This window comes from Calonectris borealis, chromosome 4 (assembly GCF_964195595.1).
Source record: "Calonectris borealis chromosome 4, bCalBor7.hap1.2, whole genome shotgun sequence".
NCBI lineage: Eukaryota > Metazoa > Chordata > Aves > Procellariiformes > Procellariidae > Calonectris > Calonectris borealis.
Genome location: NC_134315.1, coordinates 65,035,028 through 65,049,613, shown reverse-complemented (window position 1 = coordinate 65,049,613; position 14,586 = coordinate 65,035,028). Strand labels below are relative to the sequence as shown.

General features: G+C 47.0%; 2 protein-coding genes across 3 annotated transcripts in view; both read left to right on the top strand.

Annotated features, from left to right (window-relative positions):
• SCD5 (stearoyl-CoA desaturase 5) overlaps positions 1 to 7,873 on the top strand; it is a 38,303-nt gene extending 30,430 nt beyond the window's left edge. For both annotated transcript variants that reach the window (XM_075149881.1, XM_075149880.1), the window contains exons 3-5: positions 1,730 to 1,935; positions 5,398 to 5,630; positions 6,188 to 7,873. In XM_075149881.1, the coding sequence (XP_075005982.1) occupies positions 1,730 to 1,935; positions 5,398 to 5,630; positions 6,188 to 6,378 (630 nt within the window). In that variant the 3' untranslated portion in view covers positions 6,379 to 7,873. The remainder of the gene's footprint in view (positions 1 to 1,729; positions 1,936 to 5,397; positions 5,631 to 6,187) is intronic.
• Positions 7,874 to 9,005: 1,132 nt separating this feature from the next.
• The window catches only part of TMEM150C (transmembrane protein 150C), a 29,538-nt gene continuing 23,957 nt past the window's right edge, over positions 9,006 to 14,586 (top strand). The window contains exons 1-2 of the mRNA XM_075149885.1: positions 9,006 to 9,106; positions 9,317 to 9,429. The gene's annotated coding sequence lies outside the window, so the exon portion shown is untranslated. The remainder of the gene's footprint in view (positions 9,107 to 9,316; positions 9,430 to 14,586) is intronic.

Sequence of the window (14,586 nt, the reverse complement as noted above, 5' to 3'; positions counted from 1 at the left end):
TACATTCAGTGCCATGATGGCTGCCCCACTGCGGTTACTTCATAGGCACCGCAAATGGTTTGCTCAGTTCTGCTGGGAGCAAAGCTGCAGTGGTTGGTGGTTGTGGGTGCTGCTGGTGTTCCTAAAAGTAACGCAAGCCCTTCCTTCCTTTGGGTGTTACTGCTTGGGTACCTCCCTGGCTATGCAGAGATAGCAATAGCAGAGGAAAGCACACTCTGCTAAGCATTCTCTGATTAAAGTTCACACTGTTGTGGATCTGGGCATTAACTAATATTTCCATGTTTTGGTGCTGGTGTTGGGCAATTCAATTCATACATGAGTGTGTGGCCTGACTTTTGCAAGTGTTGTACATGCTTACAATGCCCTGCACTAATAGCTGGGTACCACTGCAAAAAACACCAGTTTAGTCCAATAGCCAGTGCATCCTGCAGAGCAAACTGGGAGGCTGATTACTTTACGGATCCAAGTCTGAAATTGCGGTCCATCCCTTCGTCCCTGCAATCCACATAATCCCATTTACAGCCATAAGGTATTTCAGTGACCCCTATCTGCTAACAGCTTGAGCAGAGACAGGACTGAACTTGCTTTGTATCTGATCTGGATCCAATGCTAAGCTGATGTTATGGGTCTGAGACTTTTGTTCCCGCCTGGCTGGAAATGCAAGACTTGATTTCCCATGAAACAGGCACATCTCCTTTGATATCTTAATCATAGAATGGTTTGGGTTTGAAGGGACCTTAAAGATGATCTGCTTCTAACCCCCCTGCCATGGGCAGGGACACCTCCCACTAGATCAGGTTGTTCAAAGCCTCATCAAACCTGGCCTTAAACACTTCCAGGGAGGGGGCATCCACAATTTCTCTGGGCAACCTGTTCCAGTGTCTCACCACCCTCACAGTAAGGAATTTCTTCCCAATAACTAATCTAAATCTACCCTCTTTCAGTTTAAAACCACTACCCCTCATCCTATCACCACACTCCCTGATAAAGAGTCCCTCCCCATCTTTCCTGTAGGCCCCTTTTAAGTACTGGAAGGCTGTGCTCTTGTACACATTCCTGCAGACAGAGCAGTAATTTAAATGGAGGTGCTGGTTTTACTGTGGAAGATGCATCCCTCCAAAAGGCTGAGCGAGTTCAGCTCCTGTTCATGTCAGGAAAAGGCATGTGTAGTGTTCCACAAGCTCTGTCCCATTTTCAGCGCTGCGTTTGTGCCTGGAGGGCGTCAGTGGTAACCAGCCAGAACCAGCTTAGAAAAAGGACGCCAGAACTGAGTGCCTCTGCACAGTAGTGCCCTGAAAATAAACATGCAAGCTCCCCCGTGACAGGGTCATAAAATAACAATGTAAACATGTATGTACCTGGTCCCTGCAGCCCAGTGTCCATCCTTGGACAGTGAACACCCAGGAAGGACACGGGACCAGGGCAGACTGATGATGGTAACTCCCAAGAGGCTGTTGGCTTCCAGCCGTCCTCAGCCCTGGGACGAGTCCAATCTGTGTCGCCAGTTCCCAGAGCATGTCCTATTCTCTGTGGGCACTGACAGGAGCAGTGTGATGGACTGGCTGGCTGCAAAGCTGAGGTCCTTCAGGATGTCTTTAGCTGATAACTTTTTTTGAGGAGCATCACAGAGGGGCTTGTTGCTGTTACCGTGTGGGGAAGGAACTGGAGGTGGTACTGCTGGAGCAGCACCCGGCCTCTCTCGTCTCACCCTGCCGTGCTTTCTGTGCAGAACGACATCTACGAGTGGAGCCGAGACCACCGTGTGCACCACAAGTACTCGGAGACGGACGCAGACCCGCATAACGCCCGCCGCGGCTTCTTCTTCTCCCACATTGGCTGGCTATTCGTGCGCAAGCACCAGGAAGTCATAGAGAAGGGAAGGAAACTGGATTTCACTGACCTGCTGGACGATCCCGTCGTCAGGTTCCAAAGAAAGTAAGTGAGAGCACTGGGCCCTCGTGCAAGGCAGGGTGGAGAGGTCCCTCCGCCTGGTTTTATAGTTGTGGCTCATTCCTTATTTTTATCTTTCCCTTTTCTCCCCCAAGATATCCCTGCCACCTTGATTAGAGGCATTAGGACTGCCATCCCTCTGGCCTCCGCTATTGCCATGTGGCTGACGCTTGCTGACTCTCCTTGCAGGCTCTGCTGCACAAGCAGTGAGCCCTGTCCTTGTCCCTCTGCTTTTCCAAAAAGCCAGGACTGGCTGTGAAAACATCCACAGCAGAAGTTGCTGGGATCTTGGCCTTCTCCTTCGATCATTGGAGCAAATGCTGTAATCACTAACTGCTTTAATGGAGAAGTTCACATTTCACTCTGCAACCTCATCTTTGGCACCTGTGGGCCAGCACAGACTAAGCGCTTCTCTCTCCCAAGACTGTCATTCTTCACAGGATTAATTACCTCCCTTGAGAATTAGCACAGACCTAGTTCAGTTTGCTACACACTCTGCAAGAGGTGGGAATTGAGCAACATGCTTTGTCCTCTATGTGAGTACCTGTATTTTAGGCACAAGACGACTGTCTCTGCCTGCAAGCATTTGGTCCAGGTACTTCGGCAAACCACATAAGCTCATTTCTGAGTGTTTTATGGGTGAGGGGAGCAGTCAGTTGAGTCCAGAAGTCAGTTTCTTTTTTGCATTAGAGAAATCTGTGCACTAGCAGAATTACTCCTGCATCAGCAGAGCTCCGAAGTGAGGAATTCACTGCCCTCCACGTATTGTTGCTTTTACTGGTTCCTCAGCTGGCAGTGCCTGTTTGCAAAGGCTCCCTTGCAGTTTGCTGCAGCTCCTCTTGGTTGTGTTATTACCTTTTCCAAGACAACAGCATCCCACAAGAAGCAGGCTCTACTGCTTTGGTTATACTGCAAATGTTGTGTAGTGAAGAAGTATGTTTTCTGCAGGGAAGTTATGTCTTAGCAAATGTCTCTGCTCTGGATTTGAAATTTAGGACTTTGGAGTTTACCTTCCCTTATCTGGGAAGAAAAATTCAGGTTTTTTCTTTCTATAAGGTTGAAGTGTTGTTTTTTTTGACAGCATGGAAAACCTGGCAAGTCAGATCAGTAAGAATCATGATAAACCCTTCTTTGTCACGTTTTGTTTTAAGGCCAGATTGTTAGCTTTGCTGAATTTAGTGATGCTGGTGAGCTGTGGATGAGGTACCACTCAATCAGTTTAAAACCACATCACTTCAGCTGAAATCACAGTACTGCTCCAGGCATGACTGACAGCAAAATTTACCCTCTGTGAATATCAGAGCAACAATCCTGCATGTGATGTGAAAGAGAGGCTCACAGGTGAAGTGTCTTCATTACAACGTTTTCATATGGTGAAAGCAGCACTGTTCCCCAAGCATGTGTGGAGGCATTTGTTCCCCTGAACTCCAGATAAGGAGGTTTCTCATTCCAGGGTGGATGTTTCAGTCAAAGGGAGACACAGAAAATGTAGTCGGGTGCTCGTTCGGATGTGAGATCTCATGTCTTCCTCAAAGACTTCAGTCTGGACTTCTTGCATCTCACAGAATGGTTTTAATTGGTGCCTGATAAGCTGTTTTCATATTTTATTTTATTTTCCTGGAGTGGGAGAGGCTTTGAACTTTGAAGGAGTTTTCTGGACTGGAAAATATTTTTCTCCTCCACCTCGACTTAAATCCTGGCCTTGATGAGGTTTGCAAACCTTATCCACAGCCTGGTTCAGAAGTCAGTCAGATGAGTGGGAAATTATCTGTTATCTTTGTGAAGATAGAGTTCTGTGAGAAAGCTGAGGACATGCTCTCTTTTCACCATCGTTGGTGTTGCTGGACAGCTGCAGATCTCCTTCTGGAGCCCAGCGTATGAGGCACAACCTTCAAACAACAACAAAAAGTATCAAACAAAGAACTTGCAGGGCAAGAGGTTAATTTATTTCATACACAAGATGATCAAAACTAGCTGGTGTGTTATAGATGAGAACCATGTTCATGGAAACTTTCTTCCTTCCAAAAATATTGCTAATATTATCATTTTTCCAATCCTCTGTGGGTTTTAATTGAAGATTTTTTGTTTGATTGTTTGCTTTTGTCAAACCAGATTGACAGTTCTTCCTATCTGAAAAACTTTCAGCAAATGGGAAGTTTTAATAACTGTTCAATAAATCCAAACTCCGTTCTTCCTCATGCCTTCCAGAAAACTCAACAAAAGCAGGGGTCTGTTTTAAACCTGTCATATGGGCACAAATAAGATGGGTCTTACTTTGCGTTTCTTTTCTTTCTGCACCCTTCAAAATCCTGTCACCTCAGCCTACCACTCTAGTTGCATGCGGCAGCTTGCTTTGATGATGATACCCGGGATCACTGTGGGCTGTAGAAAACTGGGCTCCAGGGAGGTGGAAGGGCTCAATGGGGAAGATGGGGTCTTGTTTCCTCTCGAGCTGGGGACACATTGTAGGTGGCTCCCAAGCTGCACTGTCTTGCTGCTCTCCGTTTCTGAGCGCCGTTAGCCCGTTCTCCATTTAGAGTGATTTATTTTCTATCTCGCTTTTGGCTTTGCCTCCCCACTTCTTGCTGAGCTGCTCCCTTTCTCCACTTGCCTTGGATTAATTCCCCAAGCATGATTTTTCTCTTTGTTTCTCCTGCTATGGTCTCTGCTCTTCACCTCTGTGCTCCCTCTATCCTGTGCTCTCTTTTCCCTGCCTTGCCTGGGCATGTGGCTTTAGCGGTACTATAAAGCTTTCCTGTTTGTTCTCAGACGGTTTGGCTTCTTCCCTCCCTGTTTTGCACTGCACACTGATTTTGTCCAATATATGGAGGAGTGGCAGGGCTTGTGCCAGTCAGTGGGCTGGGAGAGCAGCAGTAATCCTGGCCCCCAGGCCAAGATGCATCTTTCTCCTCACCCTTGGCAGGCTGCCCATGGTCTCTCAGCAGCTGCTTTGGGTCTGCCACCACTGTTGGAGCTCACGCAGCAGCAGTGGTATAGAAAGGAGCTGCTCCTGCCCTATGCTGCAGGTTCCCTTCTGATCTGAGCATGGGGGAAGTTGTTGCCAGCTCTTAGCAGTGAACATGTTTCTGACACAGCTCCGCCAATGCCACACCAAGCCCCGGGCTTTTCCAGTCCCAGAGCCAGGCCCTAGGCACAGGGTGTGCAGCCAACTCAGCACTTCCCCAGGTTTAAAGGTACTCAACTTGGGAGGTTTGCTTTGGGAATAGGCAGCTCCAGTGTTACCTGCTGCTTCGGGGTTTCGAGTTGTCTTGGCATTTTGAATTGCACTTGGAAAAATTATGTCATGATTGTGGATGTCTGAAATGTTCCCTGCTGCCCCGGTTATGCCAGGGGTTTCTGGCAGAGCCGTGTCTCCAGAGATCCAACCCCACTTCACCCCAGATGTCATTCCCACCACGGTAATGGTGTCCTTTTCTTTCCTGGCAGGTATTACAAGAGTTCGGTTGTGCTGATGTGCTTTGTGATCCCTACCTTTGTGCCGTGGTACCTCTGGGGCGAGAGTCTGTGGAATGCCTACTTCCTTGCCTCCATCCTCCGGTACACCATCTCCCTCAATGTCACCTGGCTGGTCAACAGCGCCGCTCATATGTACGGCAACCGCCCTTACGACAAGTACATCAACCCCAGGCAGAACACCTTTGTCACTCTGGGAGCCATCGGTAAGTGCTGTAGCCCTGGATATAGCTTTGCAAACTCAGAGTGACATCCCATCCTGTTTCACCCTCGTTGGGGCTTTGGGCACCTGCAACTTGGAGCCAGGGCTTGGAGAAGCTTGGAGCTTGCGCCTCCTAGAGGAAGGCTCCCTTGTTCTACTGATGGTGCCTACATTGAAATAATGCCATGTAGTCTCTGGGCAGAGACGTGTTCACAGTAGCAATCCTCTCTTCTCAGCAGTCGTCTGGGGGCAGTGCAGCAGAAGTAAGTGACTCTGCTTCTTACTCGGTTGTGCGTCTCCCCTCTTGAAGCATTTATGGTTTTCTTCCCTGAGCATAAGGGGTGGGACATGCCCCCTTCCTACTGGGGAGGAAAGCCCAAAGCACGGAAATGGAGTCCGTTGTGGGACTGCCCCAGAGGTCTCCCATAGCCAGGGGTGGAGCATAACCTGCACTGGATTCAGAACTTGGGAAACGGGCGTTGGGATGTCCCACCCAAGTGTATTCCTAAGTTCATAAACATGCTGGCCATGTGGTCTTTAAATTCCCTCTCTGTTTTTCAGGTGAGGGTTTCCACAACTACCACCACACCTTCCCATTCGACTACTCAGCCAGTGAGCTGGGCCTGACGTTCAACCCCACCACCTGGTTTATTGACTTCATGTTTTGGTTGGGGTTAGTCACTGACCGCAAGCAGGCTCCGAAGGAGATGATCCAGGCTCGCAAGGAAAGGACTGGAGATGGCAGTGCTTGAAAAGTAATGCTTTGGTGCGCTGTCATACATGTGGGTGGGTGGGTATACACACACCCACGTGCCTGTGGTGGATTTATTTTCCTCTGGGTAAAATTAGTTTTTTCAGACCAGTTGGGCGAAATTAATTCTCCAGGAACAGATTCAGCCCCAGCTTTTTTTCCTTATTAGCTGTCTTATCACCAAACTTCAGACTATTAAGTGTAAAAATGTTATATATTATTTAATATTATAGTTAAACAGGAGAGAGATTTGATTTTAGTCACTGTAGTTCATGTCTGAAATACATTGTAATTTGCTTGTCCATGGTAAACGTTGGCAGGTTGGAGGAACTAACTATCCTTTCCAAGTGCAGTTAGGGGAGATTTTTGTTTCTACTATTAATCAAATATGCTTTTGAGATGCATCTCTCAGAGGGGATGGGGCAGGTCCCAATGTGCTGTTCCAACTACAGACTAATGGAAAGGACAGTAACAGAACCGATGAAAAACAGGATGTCCAAGGGGAAAAATCGGTCTAAATTTAGTTAGATGTTAGTTTGAAAACCTGCTTTCTTCTTTTTGTTAGCCCTGTTAGCCAGCCCAGTGTGCTGCTGTCTTTGCTAAATATGAAAACCATTTATTGCTGAGCAGGCTTTTGTGTTGAAGATTAGTCTCTATACAGGCCAAAATACCAACTGATGCTATGTTGAGATGATTCCTTTGTTGTTGCATATACATTGTAATTTGTAAAGGTATAGAGCTCAACCATGTCTTAAGCCAAATAAAGCTTCAGTTTCAATGTTTGGAGACCTAAGTTATATTCTAAAGGGTCATGGCCATCGATGCATGCATATTTTAGCTCCTTTTGCACAAGAGGCCTCTTAATTTCTTTTTCTGCCTTTGACTAGCAGGTCTTAGAAAACTGACCTTTATCTAAGTCAGAGTCTCTACTAATATTTCAGCTGCATGCAACATCCATTGGTTTCTGAGCAAAATATAGACACTTATGTAGCTTCTGAATTTTAACAGTTGCCTTGTTTAAAAAAAAAAAAGAAAAGAAAAGAAAAAAGATTAAAAAAAAAAGCATGTGGAATTAATGGGACATATAGCCCTTTGTGTTAGATGTTAGCCAGTGCAGGAGAGAGGCTTTGTACTGTCAGCACTGGAGCACTTTTGAAGATAGAGGGCATGATTTTCATTTATAAAGAAGGTCACTGCCTTGCCCCTTGGAGAAGGAGTGCCTGTTTCCCAGCTGTGCAGCCCCACGCCTTGGGCAAGGCAGGGATCTCAAGATAACTGAGACTTAGGCCCAGATATTTTCAGGAAAGATGTAGAACTGGAAAAAAAAATTAAAATGGTTTCTTTTTTGTTCTGTTTCTTGTTTTTTAAATGATGCCATATAATATAAAGGAGTTGTCTTTATTCTGTGTTTCATCCAGCAGGTGTTTTAACAGTGTTACTTTGCCATGAATGATGTGTAAACTCTGGAGAGATTTACAATAAACAGTTATGAGTTAGACTGGCTGCTGTGTTTTATTTTGAAACGTCTCCCAAAGCAAAGGGCTTTGTGCATCACACATCAGAATTACAGCGGTGTTTTGCTTTGTGTTTCCAGCTATTCACTTGGTGCAGCGTTTCCAATACCTACCCCCTCAGCATTTCTGGTTTCCTCCTCAGTGGAAGAGGAGTGTTCTCAAACAGAAGGGCACCAAGAGATTTGATTACTTTGGGCTTAGTGGCCAAGCTGATAGAGGGGAAAAAGAAAATTCAAGCTGACATAACCTTGAAAGGAAACCGTGGCAAGTTCTTGCATGTGAAAATCCCACTTTAATAGCAAAATATCAGCCCAATGTGACTGCAGGACAATGCTTTGACCAAAAATATTAAGCATTTTTTTTAGATTTTGCTGTAAGTTCTCCTTGTTTCTGCTGAGATGTGCCTGAAGATCTGAGTGTGCCAGAACTCATGTCTTCATGTGCATTCATCAGGAGTTGGGGCCGTTTGACAGGCACAAGAATTACACGCACACAAGTAGGAGACGTCTCCCCACCACCCCCTACAGTGCCTGCAGGAGGGAGTGGAAACGGGCTCCCAGAGCTGGGAGGTTTCCGACTTGCTGGTTAGAAAGATAGCACTGTTGCTTCCTTCTTCACGCAGTCGATGAGCAGTTGGAGAGCAGCAAAAATCATTGGGAACCCGCCTTCAAAATGATGCGGGTGATGGGTTTGGCGTGTAGGAGTGAAGCTGGGAAGATGCACAAATGCCTAATCTTACTGGTGCTCCCATCATTTCGTTTGTGCAATTTCCTGGCTGGAGAACTGCAGTGAGTGCACTTCACAGGCACTTAGATACACATCTTCCTGTTGATCTTTATCATACTTTAGATCCTTTTTTTTTTTTTCTTTTGTACTGCTATTACTCGGACTTCCTTAAGGTGATTCCTGTCAAGTACATGGTGTAAGAAGAATAACTGGCTCTTCAAAGAGGTACATGCTGTTCTGAATCTCTCAAATTACAACAAGGTAATTTCCCCCCCTCCCCCGGGTATAAGACTCCAGCAGCAACAGCAGTTCCAGTAGGATTCAGAGATCTGAGATTTTGAAAACATTGGCAAGTTACCCATGGTTTTGAGAAACTGAAAGTAATTAAAGAAACATCATTCAGAAAAGGAAAAGCTCCTCCATCAGATGTCTTCTCTTGGAGTTTGTATTGTCTGAATTCCTGTTTCTGTAGATGAACTCCTCCATGTGGTGAGTTGATCAAAAAATGTTGGTTAGCCTCTGCAGGAAAACTAAATTTTTGAAGAGAATGCCTTGAATTTTGGTAAAAGAAGGAATCCTTCCATGCATTTCCTTTTTTTGCTTATTTGTTTTGATTTTTTTGCATGTTTGTTTTAATTTTTGTTTTGATTTGGAAATCATTTTGGCCATGTTCCTTAATGTGGTCTCCCCTTCCTCAAGAACATGTAGGGTCTCTGGGAGTCAGGAAGGGCTCCAGCCACCTCCCAGGGCAGCCACGGGATCTACCCGCAGCTGTGTACAGTGACGTGGGGAAGTCGTGGAGCCTCAGTAAGGTAGGTACCAAGGCATGAGCCGCACTCGTTTCTGTGGACTTTGGCACATCTCCTGCTGATCTGGTATTCAAGGACCCCTCTAGCACTTTCTGAGCAGTGCAAAAGCGTTGAGGGACTGCTCGTTGATGGGTGGCTGGCTGTAGGCTGTGCTAAACCAAGGGTACAGTGACTGTCAAACTTTTCTAAGACCTGATGGTCTGATAGTGCCTGATCTTCTGTTGTCTCTAACTCTGTTCTCGGCACGTTGAACCGTCTGGAATAACACCACATAGGACTGAGAACAAGAGGTGTTTGTACGCTGTCCTGTGCAGTGTTGCGCTGAGTGTTTCTAGATTCTCAGCTTTGGCACACAGCAGGGACTGGATCTTTTTTACCTTTTTTCCCAGAACTGGTGGGGCCCTTAGTCATGTGCTCCTTCCACAGCAGAAACCCTTGAGCAGGTCACCTGCTTTCTGTCATAGGGGTGGCTCGAGGAAACGCTACGCCTGCCCTGGGGCTTGACACAATCACTAAAGGAGCATTTCAGCTGTAACTTAGAGCTAAAGGAGCATTTCAGCTGTAACTTAGAGCGTGTACTCAGCTATGCAAATATTGATGAAACCCTGTCAGGGCTGTGTACAAAAACAACTGTCAGGGTGTGGCCTGAGGCCAAGGTTGTGATAGCTGACTACAGAGGAGCTTCCAGGCTCCTCTGCCACGGTTGGGTGCACAGGCTGGGCTGTGTTCAGGTAATCCCCTGGAGCGGGAGGCAAGCATGAGCAAAACCTGCTGGCTCCGAAATTACACCTCAAGGAAGGGGCTGCGGTGAGAGGGTGAGTGCTGGCACTGAAGAAATGTGTCAGGGTTTGCAGTCCCTGAAAAGCAGCCAAGTGCAGCAGACATCTCCTGTGCCATCTCCTGCCCAGCAGCCCCACTGCCACACTCAGGAAAGCTGGTGGCAGTCCTGCTCTGTTCCATCAGGCCAGATGCTGTGCCAGGGTCCTGCGCAGCAGCACCAAAACTTCACTTAGCCTTTTGGCACTTGGATGCAGAGGTTTAGCATGGGGGTCTGGGGTGGGAAAAGGGTGCATGGTCAGTCCTGGGCTGGTCGCCATATCCCTGAGCCAATTTTAAAAAGTGGGGGTTTGCTGGGGGGGTGCAGGGATACAGGGGAGGCTGCTTGAGGCGTCAGGGGCTGATTTCTGCCCACTCCCTCCAGTGGCTCTGCTGTTTCCTTGCAACCCCGGGTGATGTCTGCATCCCTATCTTCCTCCACAGCTTGCCAGTGCAAGGCAACTGCTGTCCTCTGGCTGGCATTGATAATTTTTCAAGCCCATAAATCGTCAGCCAGAACACGACTTTCTGGAAATAAGCGCAGCAGATGGGAAATGCAGCCTGACTTCAGGCATCGCATTGAGCTGTTGGGGTGGGAGGCTCTCAGGAAAAAAAAGGTCTTCTGAAAGGTCTTCTGTGTCCACGTGAGCCTGGTAGTCCATGCCAGGCTTGAAACATGGTGACAGACCTACAGACTCTGATCAGCTGATGTTTGGGGTATTTGCAGCTGGAAGGGCTCTCAGTTTGGAAGGATTTTTAATGGTTGATGATGTATCAGCTCCCACTGTGGCCCCAAAGGCACGGCCAGGCTGGACTTGTATTACCTTGATATTTTTGCTCCTGGACTGTTTTGTAGCTGTACCCTTACGTAGAAGGGGTCTCACAGGGAGTTATGGGGCTCCTTTTCACCACCTTCTGGGGCGCTTCTGGGAATCAAGGTACAATTTCCCTTAAGATCTTCTTTTAAAAGAAGAATGAAAAGAAAAACCGAAAGCAGAGCCCAGTGGAAAAGGGGACATTTGCTAGCACGTGCCCATGTGCCCCAGTTCCCACAATGGCTCTGGCTGAGTGGTGCCCAGCATGCGAGCTGAAACCTCTGGCATCCAGGGGTGCACACCCAGCAACGCCAGCCCCACTGGACAGAGGGGAATAGGGGGGAAAAAACGAACCCCCCTGAAACCTAGCAAAGCACTGAGTTTGCTGATAGGGATTAACGTCAAATAGGAAGGAACAATGAAGAGATTTACAGTTCTTTGGTTGAAATGATGCAGATGGTTAGGAACACCTTGTGAATAGGCCACATACGGGACACATAGTAGATGAAAAGGCCTTGAAACTTAGTATTCTAGATAAGGAGGCCAACCTCCTATCTTGAGTAGAATAGATAAGAGCCTGGTGCTAGTGAGAATTGCGCTAATTAAGCCAGGAGCTAAAACTAAGCATGAGTGAAGACTGAGACTTTTGCATATCGTCCCAATTCTGGGAAATGTAATGAATATGCATACTCTAACTGTATATAACTTCTATGGTTAAGTGATTTGGCACGCACACTAGGTGGAGCGACCCCCTGTGCATCCAGCGCTGCAATAAAGAATACCTGCTTTCTAAAACTCCAAACTGAGTCTTAGAGAGTTTGTCAGGAACTTCTTCGTTTCATTGCGGAGGAGCCAGGGCTGCCCCTGCATAGGCAGAGCTGCCAACCGGATGGTTTGGAGGCTTTTGCTGTTTAAATCACCGCTCGCACATGGGGTGAGTTGTATTTACTGAGTGTATCTCCTGCTGTCCCACTTCCTGAAGAGTTTAACCCTGATTTAGTCTTTTCTGAGGAAATGATAGCAGAATTTCCACTCTGGTTTTGTGAATCTGCAGCCAGCTGACCGTAGCAGACCTGTCCAGCTGCCCTGTGCCCCAGCTGCCACCATACCCACCCTGTCCTGCTGGCTTTGGTACAGCCATGGCAAGCCCCAGGGAGGTGAACAGTTTGCAGCCTCATGCCAGGAGCTGTGCCACTGCCCCCCCACTTCCTGCACCAGCCATGGCCAAGCCGGGGTTAAAGCCAAAAGGGCAGGGAACAAAGATATGGCCCCAGAGCAGGTAAAGTTGGGGCCCTGCCCCACACCAGCTGCATCTGTAAAGATAAATCCACTGCCCAAGAGAAGCAAATGAACAGCAAAGCCTGCAAGCAGGATCAAAAAAAAAAAAATTCCCTTTTGCGGGCCTTGGAAGATGCCCAGGAGAAAAGGTCCAGTGAGCAGCACAGGTAAAAACTGTAGATGAAACGGTGCCTACCATCTCTGCACAGTAATGCCTAACCTCAATATTAACTGGGGGTACTAAATTTTCCTGGCTGACATAATTCCATTAGCGTTTATAGCATAATAATAGGAAATCATTATTTTACTAAATCTGATTACTCTTAAAAAAAAAATTTGTCTTTTTTACAGCGTTTTCTCTGCTTCATATAGGACTGTCCTCCAGAACACACGCCAGCCTGCAGCTCTCATCTGCATACACCAGTACTTCAAGGTTTCCTCCCCAGAGTTCGGACCCTGACCGTCTCACAGGCAATCCTCTTTATCCCATGTATTTGCATTCACAGCGGTAGTTTTTTTGACTTCTCATTTTATGGAAAAAATTTTGAAATTTTGTATCCATTTTCTCCATTTCCCTTCCTATGATTTAAACAGTGTCACTTTCTTGCAGCAAGATGGGGTGGGTAACCACTTTGCTGCTCCAGTCCCAAATCCAGATGAATTTTTCTCAGTTGGGATCATGTCGGCGAGCTGGGAAGAGGGAGCACTTCATCTTGGAGGACTGGGATCTGGGGATATTGGTAAGGGTGGGAGAGAGCACTTTGCAGGTGACTGCCTCTCCAGCAAATCCTGAGCACACCTGTTAATGCCAAGCCAAGGGTGCACATGCTCAGATGGTGTCTGTTTAGCAGCAGGGCATTTGGAGAAATGAAGTCTATCACAATATTTAAAAAGCTGGATAAAGGAACAGATGGCTTTGATGAGAGATGATCTGGCTGATGAAATGAGGGTTAACACTTCAACTGAGGAGCAGTTGCTTAGGCACTGTATTTAGCCCATGCATCAAGGTATGGAGCAGCTCCAATGGCTGCTGCCGAGTGATCCCTGGCCCCTTTCCCCTGCCGCTCCCATTTCTGGGTGAGTGACATTTCTTGCCAGGCCTCGCGACATTTCTTGCCAGGCCTCGCTCCGGCTTTGGAGCAGAAAGGAGCAGAACAGGAAAACCAGGTGGTAAATCTATCTTCAGAAGACATATATTTCCCAGGAATTAAAGCAAACTCAAAGCAATTCCCTTTTCTGTTTTCTTCGCCTCTGTATACCTTTTTCCCCAAAAAAACCAGCCCAGTAAAACTGTAGCCAGTCTTCAGTGGTAATATCACCCTGGAGAGGACTGCAATTAGAGGGGAACGAGGTTGCTTTGTTTCTTCCTGAACTGCAAGTGAGGTCTGCAAGGGCAGGGGTTAGCTCTGCAGTAGTCCTCTCTTTTACATGTAAAATAAAATACCTCTGAGGCCTGATCCTGCTACTTGATGTCAGTACATGGGGGCTCAGCCTTCCCACTTCTCTGTTGCTGGAATAAAGCGGATGTGGAGATGACATGCAGTTCGGTTCCCGTGAAGAGCACTGACGTGGTGAAATTTGGATATGTTGGGGTTTAACCCAGCAGGCAGCCAAACACCACACAGCTGCTCGCACACTCCCCTCACCACCCCATAGGATGGGGGAGAGAATCGGGAAAAAAAAGTAAAATTTGTGGATTGAGATAAAGACAGTTTAATAGAACAGAAAAATAAGGGATACTACTACTACTACTACTACTACTACTTAATAATAATAATGGTAGAATATACAAAGTGCGTGATGCACAATGCAATTGCTCACCACCCGCTGACCGATAACCAAGTAGCGATCGCTACTTCCTGGACCATGCCTCCTATTTATGTACTGAGCATGACATCATATGGCATGGAATACCCCATTGGCCAGTTGGGTTTGCTGTCCTGGCTATGCTCCGTCCCAGCCTCTTGTGCACCTGGCAGAGTATGGGAAGCTGAAAAGTCCTTGACTATAGGGTACTTAGCAACAACTAAAAACATCAGTGTGTTATCAACATTCTTCTCATACTAAATCCAAAACATAGCACTAGGAAGAAATTTAACTCTATCCCAGCCAAAACCAGGACAAACATGCACATGCTGTAAGGCATCAGGGGGAAGAAATATTTATTAACAGACAGCAAAGAAAACCATAATTTTGAACACTTGCTTGCGTTGGAGCAGGTCCCTTTCCGGGCCAGGCGAATTGCCAGGCA